The 14,444-nt window shown below is 37.9% G+C and overlaps 1 protein-coding gene across 2 annotated transcripts in view; it reads left to right on the top strand.

The window, feature by feature from the left end:
- The window catches only part of si:dkey-61l1.4 (collagen alpha-1(I) chain), a 45,029-nt gene that overhangs the window by 15,780 nt on the left and 14,805 nt on the right, over window positions 1-14,444 (top strand). The window contains exons 6-12 of one of the 2 annotated variants that reach the window (XM_026211521.1): window positions 105-239; window positions 9,069-9,686; window positions 11,130-11,174; window positions 11,245-11,364; window positions 13,917-13,955; window positions 14,049-14,102; window positions 14,316-14,369. In XM_026211521.1, coding sequence (XP_026067306.1) covers window positions 105-239; window positions 9,069-9,686; window positions 11,130-11,174; window positions 11,245-11,364; window positions 13,917-13,955; window positions 14,049-14,102; window positions 14,316-14,369 — 1,065 coding nt within the window. Of the gene's footprint in view, window positions 1-104; window positions 240-6,000; window positions 6,156-9,068; window positions 9,687-11,129; window positions 11,175-11,244; window positions 11,365-13,916; window positions 13,956-14,048; window positions 14,103-14,315; window positions 14,370-14,444 lie in introns of those variants that run through there. The other variant, XM_026211522.1, reaches the window with a different exon arrangement.

The following is a 14,444-nucleotide window of genomic DNA, read 5'->3' as shown; positions in this document are numbered from 1 at the left end:
GTGACGCTATTGGAACAGAGAGTGCATTTCATGCCATTTAAAATCTTTCCACACGGAAAGCAATGTCTTTTATTGACATCTTGTTGCATCTGTTCACCCTGCAGAGCCCGTTGTCGTCCTCAGCTGGCTCAACAACAGACAGACCTTTCTCATCAAATCCCTCTACTGGCAGAGATGAGACTGCCAATATACATTCAGTTCCAGGGCTCCACCCTGAACCCAGAAAATCACATGGTTCGGTAAGAGACAACAAGAAACATCCCAGTGTTAATTCCAGACCTAGAAAGACAGTGTATGAATTCCATCTTAAAAACTGAGATACAGCCACGGTGAGTAATTATGCAGTTATGAATGGACAAAGCCTGAGTACAATGTGGGGAGAATGAACCCCAGCTGGAGAAGAGAGCTGGGTGACTTTAGAGGTCAGGAAATTGAATAAATGGGAAAGTAGGGATCACTCAGACTTCTCATTTGTCCTCATAAAACTGTTGCTGTATTTTCCTACATGGGGAGGGTGATGATAAATTATCATCATGGGAATGATCTCGTTTCAGCACTGTGCTGTAACAGAGAGGAGCTGTGCTGAGACGGTTTGATAAACACACCGTCTGGGAGAGCAAGTCTGGGCAGCCTGAGAGTTTGCTGGTATTCTCCAGGAAGAGCTCCAAAGCTTGCAAAACGCCTGGAAAGTCATTAGACACCTATATTGCTTTGCACTTTAAGTGAGCTCTGTGCACTGCAGGACATTCTTTTAGAAGTTTCCTTCGCTGATTTTTTTTTTTTATACGTATATTATGAATTGATTGTTAAAGACTGTACCTCACGAGCTTTCGTATATGATTGCATACACAGTATTTTGCTAGACACTGGCTGCATAGTTGGCTGTGGGTGTAGCTACAACGTTAAAGAAGCAGTTAAAGAAATTGCAAGAGTTTCAAGAGTGAAAGTGTAAAGTTATTGATGTTGTTATACATGCTCCTTTCTACAAAGCCCAATACATGACATGCATGAAAAAATGCATATTGTGGCCCCAACTTAAAGTGAAAGTTCACCCAAAAATGAAAATTCTGTCATTAATTACTTACCTTCATGTCGTTCCAAACCCTGATTTTTGTTCATCTTTGGAACACAATTTTTTTGAGTTAGAGCTTTCTACCCTGCATAGGGAGCAACGCAACTGACGCGTTCAAAGCCCAGATAGGAAGTAAGGACATCATTAAAATACTCCATGTGACATCAGCAGTTCATCCGTAAAAATATGAAGATATGAGAATACTTTGAAAAATTGAACATCTGTTAATTTTCATTTAAATAAGAAAGATGTACACTTTATGTAGACATGCACATTTGTGCATGATCCTTGAATATACTACAAATGAAAGTTTACAGCTTTAAGCTTAAAGATCAAGGCAAATCTGTGTTACACATCTTCCCCCAAGACGTGGCATTTTACATAGGGGAATTCCAGGACTGTCCCATCTATCAAAGATGGCGCAGAGCTCACCCCTGCATCTGGATATGGTTTCGTTTGATGCGTAATTGAGGCTGACCTTACATTATGTTGCCTGTTATCAGCTAACCAGGGTTTGACAAACTACTGAAGACAATTCTGTCACACTTGAACCAATAATATTCATCTGGATAATGTTCTAAAATGTGGCAGATATAATCTTAAATTTACTTTAGTTTTAACTCTTGATCATTTGTTTATGGAGTATATATTTAAATGAGGAAGTTTGGGAATTCTGTTCTGCACATGTCCGCCAACACAGCATGGAAATGTTCTTGCCAATGTTTGTCTGTCATCCATTTATTCTGGCCTCATAAATGTTAGGCATGTAATTATGATCTTTGCACTGTAATTTAGTGCACCCTTCTGAAGCTAAAATAAGTCATAAAGTAGATATAAACGTTGGTAAAGTGTGAAGTTTTATTTAATATTCAACCTTGCGTAATCTCATGGTTTCATAAACATGCATAAAGTGGGGTCCACATTACAGTTCTGGGATCCTTAATGTATTTTAAGCCGAAAATCTTTCAACTAAATTTACAGTAAGTTGTAAGTTTTAGGTTTTGTTGTTGTTCTTTTAAATACATACCTAATATCTATAACCAATACATTAAAAAATAATGTGACATGCCGTTTTAAATAATGCAATTTGTAATAAAAACAAATTGATGAGAAATAAATGCTAAAAAGATTTTTCCGTTTGGTCTCAGACTTGAACCCCATGGTAGATACGTGCACACTGAATATGTCAGATCAAAAGACCATCTCCCATCATTCCTTGTGGTTCCTGCTGCTTGATTAATTAGGCTATGTGGAATCATGGTTTCCAACACCCACCACCAGTGAAATTGTGAAAACCTCAGAGTCAGGGTCCCACAGGAAAGTCAGGCAAGAGAGTCTTCATCTGTGATTGATCTCCTTGAGTTACCTCTGTTACTATGGCAGCCATTACCACTAATCCTCTCTGTTTTAATGACCTCATGGTCACGCAGCATCCCACTGCTTTGATTCTTAGAGCTGGAGGTCTGCTTAAAAACTTGCTTTGAATTAAACCAACCTCATCAAGTTTATTTCTGGAACAAATTGTCATTTCTAATTGATGGTTCACCAGTGCTTTCATAAATCTGTCTCTTCTCTGCTGCTTTTGTGTGCGTGTGTGTCAGTCTCAGCAGGCTTTAGTTGTATGAATGTGTTTTCTATTTGTCACGGTTCAGCAGTGATGGAGGAAACCTTTATGTTTATGTAAAATCTAAAGTAGCTTCTATTTTGGTTCTAAAACTGGCATTGTCTGATATGAAGTTTCCAAGCACGTGTCCTCTTTGTCTCTCTTATCTATCAAGCTATTAAGCTCATGAAAGCAGCCCATACGACTCATGTACTATATTCCAAGTCTTTTGAAACCAGTCTCTTTGTTTGTGGAAAAACAGAAAGCTATCCATTGGCAATCTTCACCAGTATAGCTTTCAAATGCCATTCATGTTCAGTTATCATGGTTATAATAGCATGTCAAAGGTTTGACTTCAGTAATGCCAAACAGCGTTGGTTCATGTGTCTCATAACCAGTTTTCGTATTCAGAATTGGCCAAATTAGATTTGAGAGCTGCTGTGAAGGGTGTTTTAGCTTTCTTATAGTCACAGAAGAAATATTGGAATATAGTGCATGGGTCATATGGAGCACTTTTATGATTGACGATTGTTGTATGGAAAACGGCAACATGAACGTTCTGCTAAATATTTCCTTTTGTGTTCCATGGAAGATAGCAAGTCTTAAAGGGTTAGTTCACCTAGATAGCAAAATTATGTAATCAATAACTTACCCTCATGTTGTTTCAAACCTGTAAAACATTGAAACATCAAAGCATCGAAAATAAATTTTTGTCCAAAAATAGCAAAAACGATGACTTTATTCAGCATTGTCTTCTCTTCCGTGTCTGTTGTGAGAGAGAGTTCAAAACAAAGCAGCCTGGATATCCGGTTCGCAAATGAATCATTCAGTTCACCAAATCGAACTGAATCATTTTAAATGGTTCGCATCTCTAATACTTATTAATCCACAAATGACTGAAGCTGTTAACTTTTTTAATGTGGCTGACACTCCCTCTGAGTTCAAACAAACCAATATCCCGGAGTAATGCATGCATTCAAACAGTACACTGACTGTACTGCTGTGAAGAGAGAACTAAAGATGAACACAGAGCCGAGCCAGATAATGACTCATTCACGAGTCAAGAACCATTTCTGTCAGATGCGTCCGATTCGTGAACCGAGGAGCTGATGATACTGCACATGTGTTATTCAGCGTGAAGCAGAATGACACACAGAACGTCTGAACCGAACTGATTCTTTTGAACAATAGACTGTCTCGTTCATGAGTCAAAAACCGGTTGCATTGGTTTTTGGATCACCAGTAGTTATTTCGGACAGTTCGATTCAATAAACCGGTTGAAGGAAACGGTTCACCGGTTCTTTTGCGCTCTACATAATGGCATCATTTGCGATGATTGCCCTTGATTCAAGCCTTCGGTTTACCCGCGCTCATAACACTAGCACAGAATCAGTTCAGAATCAATCACCAAAAGAATCAGTTCAGTTCAGACGATCTGTGTGTCATTCTGCTTCACGCTGAATCACACATGTGCAGCATCATCAGCTCCTCGGTTCACGAATCGGACGCTTCTGACAGAAATGGTTCTTGACTCGTGAACGAGTCAATGTTTTGTTCGTTATCTGGCTCGGCTCTGTGTTCATCTTTAGTTCTCTCTTCAATGTACTGTTTGAGTGCATGCATTACTCCGGAATATTGGTTTGTTTTAACTCAGAGGGAGTGTCAGCCACATTAAAAAAGTTAACAGCTTAAAGGTGCTGTAGGGAACTTTTGTAAAAAAAACATTTTTTACATATTTATTAAACCTGTCATTATGTCCTGACAGTAGAATATGAGACAGATAATCTGTGAAAAAAATCAAGCTCCTCTGGCTCCTCCCAGTGGTCCTATTGCCATTTGCAGAAAGTCATGCGCTCCCGGTAAAAAATAACCAATCAGAGCTGCGGTCCGTAACTTTGTTTGTGTTCAAAATGTAGAAAAATGAACATAATAAGCGAGTACACCATGAATCCATTTTCCAAACCGTGTTTTTAGCTTGTCCTGAATCACTAGGGTACACCTATAATAAGTGTTTATATTCGGACTATTTTAGATTGCTTCGGGGGTACCGCGGCGGAGTAACCCAGTACCTTTGTGATTCTTCATAGACTTAAACAGAGAGAAGTAGTTCTGGCTACAATGTTCTTCCGCAAGATGCAAGCAGTTCTGTTTATTAACCGCTAGAGCGTCAAAAGTTCCCTACTGCAGCTTTAAGTCATTTGTGGATTGATTCATATTAGAGTTGCGAACCATTTAAAACGATTCAGTTCGATTTGGTGAACTGAATGATTCGTTCGCGAACTGGATATCCAGACTGCTTTGTTTTGAACTCTCTCTCACAACAGACACGGAAGAGAAGACAATGCTGAATAAAGTCGTCTTTTTTGCTGTTTTTGGACCAAAATGTATTTTCGATGCTACAAAAAATTCTAACTGACCCTCTGATGTCACATGGACTACTTTGATGATGTTTTTCTTACCTCTCTGGACATGGACAGTATACCGTACACACAGCTTCAATGGAGGGACTGAGAGCTCTCGGACTAAATCTAAAATATCTTAAACTGTGTTCCAAGGATAAACGGAGGTCTCACGGGTTTGAAACAACATGAGGGTAAGTTATTAATTACATGCTATCTGGGTGAACTAACCCTTTAAGGACAGACATGGTGGTGAGTAAATGATGACAGAATTTTTATTATTGGATAAAAAAAACGTTCAGCAGCTTTAAGCGCTCCCAACTTAAAAGACATTGGTTTCATCCCATTTTCAAAACCGAGGCCAAGATTACAATGTACTTTGTAAGCTACAGTTCAAATGTTTGTTCAGAAGGGATTGAAAAAAAGAATACCTTTATTTAGCAAGGATGCAGACATTTGTAATGTTGCATGTGACAGAAGACTTGAATATGCCTGTTTGCCATCACAGGAATAAATGAAATATTAAAATATATTTAAACCATAAACAGTTATTTCATTAAATTGTAATCAGATTTCACATTATTAATATTTTATTGTATTTTTTTAAAATAATGGATTTGTTTCATAATGAATAATTCAGTTAAATAAATATTACAAAAAGTATACAAAATAGATCTTACTGACCCCTGACTTTTGAACAGGGGTATATATCCTTTTGAACAGTGGTATATATCCCCCTAATATCCCATTTTGTTCTGCAGACATAATTAAAATGGGACACAAATAGGACAAGTGGATGTTGCACATTTTATTTGGGTGCTGTTCACCTTAATGGCTGCCTGAAGGCTTAGTTGGCTTGAGTGTGTGAAGCCTGGGCACAGCTCCTGTGTCTGGGAGGTTCTCTCTCTGGGAGGGCACTTGGAGAAAGCTTGCACTGTCTGGGATCTTTAGCAGGGATACAGAGACTGTGGTGCAGTGTGTATCTCCAGCAGTCATGGTGTGCTGTGTCTGTATGGGATGTTACCTTGTACTCGATCTGCTCCTGCTCGGAATGAATGTGGAGGGCAAATGGAAAGCCATGGTAGGAAACCAACACATGTCTTTCCTTTTAACTGTGCTGCAGTTCATTATTCATTATTAGATGGTCAGATGGTCAGATTTGTTTGGATGTTTGCGCAAGAATTGTGTAAAAGAAAATGAAAAGGATTTTTTTGTTTTATGATCTGGTTTTATCAAATTATCTGCTGATGTATTCTAAAGGCAAAAGGTGCAAATGTATATTATCACATTGTATTTAGTTTAGACAGCTCTTGTATAAGATGACATGTCTAAACTTTCATAAAGGTGAGTTTAGAGATCTTTGTCTAATTGTTAATGAATACGTAATGGGGACTTTCCCATGAACATGTTCACTTGCTGAAGAGGGATAAACTAAAAGAGTAAATGGGTTGGAAACTGCAGTTTGAATGGAGGTTATGGAGATCATAAGACCAATAAATTGGAGGTCAACAACATATTAAGTGAGTGTTTTGGTCTAGATAATCTTGATTGACCTGAGGTGCTGAGGTCATTAGTAGCCAAGTAAACTGTCTACTGTTCTTCTTCTTAACCAATTGCACCCTGATTTCCTTTCTGATGATCCATCCACAAAAATTTTCCAGGTGACTTTCTTAATGGGAGTGTCAGATTATCCCAGCTGGGCTCCTCAGCAAATGACCTGCAAGGATTTCCCTCATACCTGTGTCTTAACCATGATTTATGGCGTCTCTCTTCATTATTCACTGTTGGGCCAGCTGTGATGAACACTGATAGTATTCTGCCCAAGGCCTTGAGTTCCAAACTCTGACATCATACGTCATCATTTTCCACTCTTGGTGAAACATTTGTTTATAGCTGTAAACCTCCAAACTGAGTTATTATTTATGACCTTCTCACTGGCAGATGCTTTATCTGATATTGATGTCTCAGTCGCTTTCAGTTTTAGATCTTTAGCATTATAGACGTTCAGTTTGATTCAGATTTATTGACATTGTCAATTACTGTACAAAGCCAGTGAAACTGCATCTAACCAGAAGTGTCATTATAAGATAGAATATAAATAAATGATGGTAAACAGTGTAGTGCAGATAGCCAATGGCCTCAGCAAGGATCTGGACACCTTTGGACTCATACGTCATACTTGTAAATGTTTTAAATTAATTGCATAGCAAATTTGAAAAAAACAAGTGACATCTACAAACAATGCTGAAGCTTTTCCCAGAACTAGCTTCACTTTTCAGAGATGTTTTTGTGACTGTTCAACAACAGGTCCCTGGGTCATTTCAGTATATGTATGAAGTTACAGTAGTTTCCCTGGGCTTCACACAGATGTTGTTCACACCTGCTTAAAGGTGTATTTTATTGCAGTTTGACGACCAAAAAAAAAAAAAAAACTTTTAAAGTTATTTTTAAACTTTGTCTCTATAACCTTGCAAAAGTATTTTTGTAAAATGTTTAACCCTTATGCTGTGTTTGGGTCATTTTGATTAGAATTAGTTTTTTTTTCTGAAAAGGGTAGTTCATGTTATCACACTGGACAAAAACCTGCTACCTGCGGGGTATAACTACTTCTCAAAATGTTTTGGAATTTTTTTGTACTTTTTCCCCACTTTGTTACACTTGTGGTGTTCCTGGTCAAAAATGACCGGCCTAAAAAAATATCTTATCAATTGTTAAACTATATCACCAAATACTGGATTCAATCTTTTTGTCAGTGTTTTCTTTCAATAAGGGTAGGTTTTTCTATTTCTTTATGGAACTGATTGATCTCTAGCCTCTTTGTTCCAAACTTATGCACTAATTTGTGGATAATTTTGTGCATTTTAAATAAAATATAAAAAAAATGCACTGTTCATCACACTAGTGAGCTTAAATGTTTAACAAGGAAGTTTGTTTTGAAATGGTTTTATCTTGAACAAAATTACACAGTCACAAAAGTGATCTCTTGTTACGCTTTATTATCACCAAATGTTGGAATCAGTGTTTTTTTTATCAACTTGTAGTCTTTAAATAAGAATAGATTTTCTATCCATTTTTGAAACTGAATTAATTTCTGAACCTAAGAATTACAAGTAAATACTATACGAATTATAGAGTACAAGTAAAATGGAGCAGCATTTTTGGTGTTTAATGTAGAAACTATAGCAATTGAAACCTTTAACATAGAATATGCAGAGCATCTACTCACTTCCTTTCAAACATCCCACTGACTGATCTTCTGAACAAAGTGTAATTGTGTCTTGTAGCATCTGGTTCTGCTCTAACTTCTCTCACAGGAGTTGTTCCAGTGTTCGGTCCAGTTCCAGCCAAAGATGTAACCTGTAGCACTGAGGAGGGTAAAACAATTATTTGGGGAGCTGTGTCACCCTTGAGAGGATCAAGTGTCCCTCTCATCTGAGGCAGCCGCCTTACAGTGTTAAGTGCCTGACTGCTCTTTCTCTGTAGCTTATTGTTAGAGAAAGAGAGAAGGACAGTAGAATGGAGCCTCTGGGTCTCTGAGCTTAGAATCACATGGAGGCCATTGCCTTATCGCAATTGATCATTTTTTCTGCTTTGTGCAATATGCATTTCATTTTTATGGTACCTGATTTGGTGATCATCTGCCACTTGTTTTTGGTTTCGGGTGAAACGGCAAAAAAAGTTGCTCAACTCCATCCTGTCGTGATGTTTTGATGAATAACTGCTTCCACAATCAATAAAAATGTACACCATATGTACCAGCTAAGCAGCACTGAATAGGGTGTAAACAGTTTATGCTGAAATGGATAACAATAAAATGATTTAAATACCCTGAGTGCAACATTTTACCAAGTTATACTGGATTGCAGATGATAAATGAGTATGGCATGGTTTTGCTCTGAAATGTTTAATGGATTATCCCCTTTAGCATTTTGTTAATGTATTTTGTTTGCCATGTGAAAATTTCCCCACAGTCTATCTCTTTGTTCTCTTCCAGAACTCCAGTGTCTCTTCTAAGAATGAAAATCTTCGGAGTGAATGGGACATGTCGGCTAATCCGAACAGAACTGCAAAGCATTCGGTTCGTGGCTTTGTAGTGGTGGACGAGTCTGACCTTCTCACGTCTCCCGCTGTCAGCACACATAGCAGATATAAGGACACCAGTGACAAAAAGATCCAGTCCACCACCTTCAAATCTTCAGAGGAGAACTTAAACACTCAAAAACTGAAAGCAGATTTGGGTGGAGGCCGTCTTGAGCGGCTCCCTTTGAAGCCCTCTGGGGACATTGCTGACCTGGATTCTATTTTAAATTTAAAGACATCAGCTGGTCAGAAGGATCTGGTCAGGCCTACAGTCCATCCTGAGTTAAGCCAGCTGACTGAAGAAGGTTTCTTACTTCCTTCAAAGGGCTTCGAAGTAGATAAAAAGCCTTTGGTCAGTGTTCACTCAAAAAAAGGATATGAATCGCTTGTAGGCAAAGGACAAGCTGACTACAAGCACTCAAGCAAGAAAGGAGTTGCATTTAAACATGGTGATATTATATTAGGCATGGATGGAAGGAGATTCCGGCTCCTCAGTGGACCTCCTGGGCCTGTTGGACCACCAGGGAGAACAGTGAGTTACCACAATTAAATCCTGATTAAATCATGTGCTTTTCCAGGCACATTTTCTTCCAGTAATATTTGCCAAATTGGAATCTGTATCCAAAAACTTGGGGTGAAAAAATTGTTTATATGCATAGTATCATTTAAATACATGCCAGAGAAATAGGGAAAATGTATAGAAATAAGTAATTTGAAATAATTAGTTAATGTAAAAGTTTCATAATTTTACTTATAATTATTCTTTAAGAAATAGTCCATTTGAATGTTCAAAACTATTGGACAAGCAATAAGATGAGCATTGCAACAAATTTCCAGTAACCTAAAATCAGTACTGAAGCCGTTTGCACTGCCTGTGATGATACATTTGCATTGTATGAAACGAAAATGATAGACGTGAAAGTATCATCAGTTTCAGTTGGGAGCAGACTGAAGCCACAGACACATTAGTGAAATTTTGTCAGCAAAAAATGGACCACTGTCAATAGTTTAGTGATGCACAAAGCTCTGCTCACATAGAAGTCACTTTCTAACCAAGGTTTATTCCGTTGGTCAACATGGCAAATTTGCATGAAAAACTTGAACCATATACAAAATTTGTTTGGGGAAAGGTCTCACCCGTCACCAATGGAATATTTTGTAGGAAATATATAGCCACTAAATGCTGTGATTTGACCAATCAGAATCAAGTACGCCAGGATGGAAAACTTCAGCTTTTCACGAAACATTTTTAACTAAAACAAGTAGCTACTATGATGTTAGTAAATATGTCATGTCTTTTGTGATTTACACTAGCTGTTTTCCCCCCTCCTCCTGTCTCCCCTGGAACTGAAAATGTGCCCAGTTTTCAGTTTGCAAAACAGACAGTGTTTGCTGTTTGAGCTAGAAATGGAATACTGAACTGAAATCACATTAAATTGCTTGTCTGAGAACTAATTCTTAATCTTACTATGTATTCAAACTTAATTTGGTCATTGGAAATACGTCATTGCCAAAAGCTGAATGTTATGTAATCTTTACATGTTCAACAGGGTTTAGCCGAGCATTCCTTTAAATATGCTTCACATCTATAACCAAACATTACTACATCTGCCCTTTTCTGAATGATAGCCTTTCACTATGAAACCCAAATATAAGGCTGTAGTGCTGAATGTGCACTTTGCAGAAGGTTAGAGGTTTGGCAGCACTCTCCAAATTGGCATGTCTAAGAGTGTCACATTACGTAACATACATAAGATTAAAAAGGGCATGGACCTATAAATATTAATTGACCTGAGATTCAAAGTCTTCTACTGTATCTTAATTTCCGTGCTAAATTTGAACAAGGAAACCAATCCTCTATAAACTAAGTTTGATGGTTGATGACAGTAGCTTTACACTTTGGTTAAATGCTTTTTATAAATTCCAATATTCTCCAAAAGCCCTCGGTTTAAGACTGCTTTTGTTGTTTGCACAGGGGTGCGCAGGCAAAAGGGGCTATATTGGATACAAGGGTGATAAGGTAAGGAATTTACAATATAATATTCAGTGATTATGGGATTACACTGATTTGTACATGTATTTCACTCCAGGGTTCTCAAGGAGACCAAGGAGCAGATGGGCCAAGAGGCATACCAGGACCTCCAGGTCCACCAGGACTCCCAGTCCTCTACCTCTGGAGGAACACAGAGGAGGATTTGGCTGCATTTAAGGTAGGCCTTACGCCATATTCTGGAGAATCGTCTATCTATCTGTTCAATCTCTTATACCTAAGGCTTCCATACGTGCCATTTTTATGACAAATGTCCTGTCCAGGATTTGTATATTGCCTAAACTATCCTAGTTTTGCTATGTTTTCTTGATTTCATACTTGCTGGAGGTAATGATCGAAAAATAGTTTGACAAATAATGTGCAGGCATTGTACATAATCGTTGTTTGGTCGATTGTCGAAGGTGGGTTCAACTGAGAGCAGTCAAAATGATGCAAATATGCGCACATATTAGGAGTGTTCATTCATTCATTTGACTTGAAGTGGTGCTGCACAGATCGATCGTTGTATGCCATTGAAGTACCATGAGAGCGATATGAAAGCACAAGGAGCCACCTGCTTTCTATTACTCTCATGCATGTCATACAACGATCGGACTGTGGAGCGCAAACAGCCAAAACCTGGATATTTTAGGCAATAGTCCCGTAAAAATGGCATGTATGGTCACACCAGGCTTCACTATTTGTAGTCTAACTAGCCACAGAAATCATGTGCCACAGTTTAAATGAGCTAAATTGGCATAAATTTTAATCTAGATAAATTAGATCATCCTGCCCATCCCTAGCAAACATGAATATATAGCAGTGAGCCACCGCCCTGTGTCTCTCAAACTGCTGAATGACACAGTCTTTCTATGTTCCTGCCAGACCTTGTATTCTCTCTATTCGTGACTCTCTATTTTAGAGCATATATTTAAGTATAATTGTAAAACCTCGGGTTTGACCTCCCTGTAGATTCTCAGAACTCGAAACGGTTGTGAATATCTGCTTATTATGATTGTGTAGCTGAAACTTGGCATTATTTAATGTTGTGTGTGTGTGTGTGTGTGTGTGTGTGTGTACGTGCGTGTGTGGAGAATATCTAAATGTTGTTTTTTCATCATCGTTTGGCAGAATCCTCAAACATGATGGATGAGTTTAGTCCTCCAAAGAGGAGTAATGCTTGTATATTGAGCCATGGGTGGTAGGTGAAGGAGTTGTACCTTTCTTTAAAGAGTGAAACTTTATGCACATTCAAAGACTGTTTTTGTGATTTGTTTTGGGTTGTAACAGTTTTTTCAGCTTTCACAATTTGGAGTACTTTCACTTGAGGGATAATTTGATTCGATTCGATTTGATTCGATTTGATTTATTTATATGAAAAAGTAATAACTGTATGTGAATTTTATTTTAGCACAGTTCATTGTAGACGTTAAGTGCTTCAATATGGAAGGTCAGAATTCATATAGTGTAATGTATAATTTGGCTATTATTTAGGAAAATGAAGTCAATTGTACATATTTTTGGCAACGTCATGTAATTTTTATGAAATAAAGGACGTGTAAATATTTTTTGACCCTTTTCTCATATTTTTTTCCACTAGGATCAGTGATAAAGAAGCCTTTCTGTCTGTTTCATCTCTGATTTATATAATTTGACCCATAGCATATGTAGTGTTTAGATGGATGTGGCTGAATGGGACTGATTCTCTGTGTATTCAGTGGTGATTGGGGATGATTTGTCATTGAAATATTATAAACTGAACATTTACAGACATTGTTTGTGCTGATGGTGCTTTGCTGTTTACCCAGGTTGCACTCTGTAGAATGGTTGCAGTGTTGTGAGGAGGTTTTGACAGATGTTTAGATCCCTCTGTGTTTCAGCGGGACATGTGGAAGGCAAGTGCACTGGGAGGTCCGATTCCCCAACTTCTCTTAAACTCACCTTCACTGGACCAGCAGTGAGCCAAATTCTGCCCTTTTGCCATGAGCATGTGCCAAGACAAATGTTGTACAAAGCGGAGGCAGACTGGCTGATTTAATATCAGTGTGACAGAGACTGTGTGTCTATGTGGGTTTGAGGCCTCCGCTTTTCCAGGCCACACTGCAGAGACAGCGTACACTGTCTCTCAGTTCTTCTCCTCTATTTGAACAGGAGACATGCCTTTCACCACTCCCTAGTTTGTGTTTCTTATAGAGAGGAATTGAAACATACAGGCATTAAGTGTTACAAGAGTTTAGATTGAGGATTTGTTGTTGAACAGTTTTTTTTCTCCTATTAACACCAGTCAAGTACAGAGCTTCCCATCATTTCTCGTAAGCGGTCTGAATTGTATTTATGCATTCATGCATTTGGTGGGTCTGAAACCACTTGATTGTTTGCTCATCTAATATTCATTACATAGTGAATGCCACATGTGGGAGGAAATGAGTCAATTGAGACAGCCTAAACAGTCACAAAACAATAAAATAAATAAATACATTTTTAAAAATGCTTTTAAATAAATAGAAACCATTTTTGGGATTGGGATTTTTGGTAATTTGGCATTTTTTATATTTTCATTTTTCATTTTTGTTTTAGTAACTTTGTTATATGTTTTTGTCATTTTTATTTCTATTTTATTTTTAATTAAAAAAAATTTTCAATTTAAGTGATTTTTGTACTTTGACTTTTTCAGTTAGTTGGCATGGCAATATTTCTAACTTTGTATGTTTATCTTTTCTTTTCGTTTTGTAGAGAACACCTTATTACCAGTTGCTGGCAGCTGGATGGCCCGTAAGTATTTGAAATTAGAATAAATTAGCCAAACGTTAATATAATATATGCACGTGGCTTCTCACTAAACCCTTTTCCTCTGATGTCCTGCAGAGACAGACAGGACACCCTGGACCAATGGGTGAAACAGGGAGACCTGGTTTACCTGTGAGTACACACTTAAACACACAGAACACTTTGTTGCAGGATATGAAAATATTTTACAATGACCACCAACTATTAAAGTTCTATTTATGGTCATTGTGGATCTGTGAATAGTGGTGTTTATTGTAGTATGATTAAATAGTTACAGACAGATTAGATTTGAGTGTCTTTGGTTTGGTACATACAGTACCGTGTTTAATTGTTTTATTCCTGAAGGGGTTGCCTGGAGAACCAGGTCAGACAGGACCACCGGGCCTAAGAGGCGAAATGGTACCTATTTATTACAATTTCTTCATTTTTGTGTTTGTCTGGGTTTTATGTGGGTGTGTGTTTGTAATAGCAGTT

This window comes from Carassius auratus, chromosome 30 (genome assembly GCF_003368295.1).
Source record: "Carassius auratus strain Wakin chromosome 30, ASM336829v1, whole genome shotgun sequence".
NCBI classification, from domain to species: domain Eukaryota; kingdom Metazoa; phylum Chordata; class Actinopteri; order Cypriniformes; family Cyprinidae; genus Carassius; species Carassius auratus.
The sequence above is the reverse complement of the archived record's forward strand: the minus strand, read 5'-3'. Positions and strand labels throughout refer to the sequence as shown.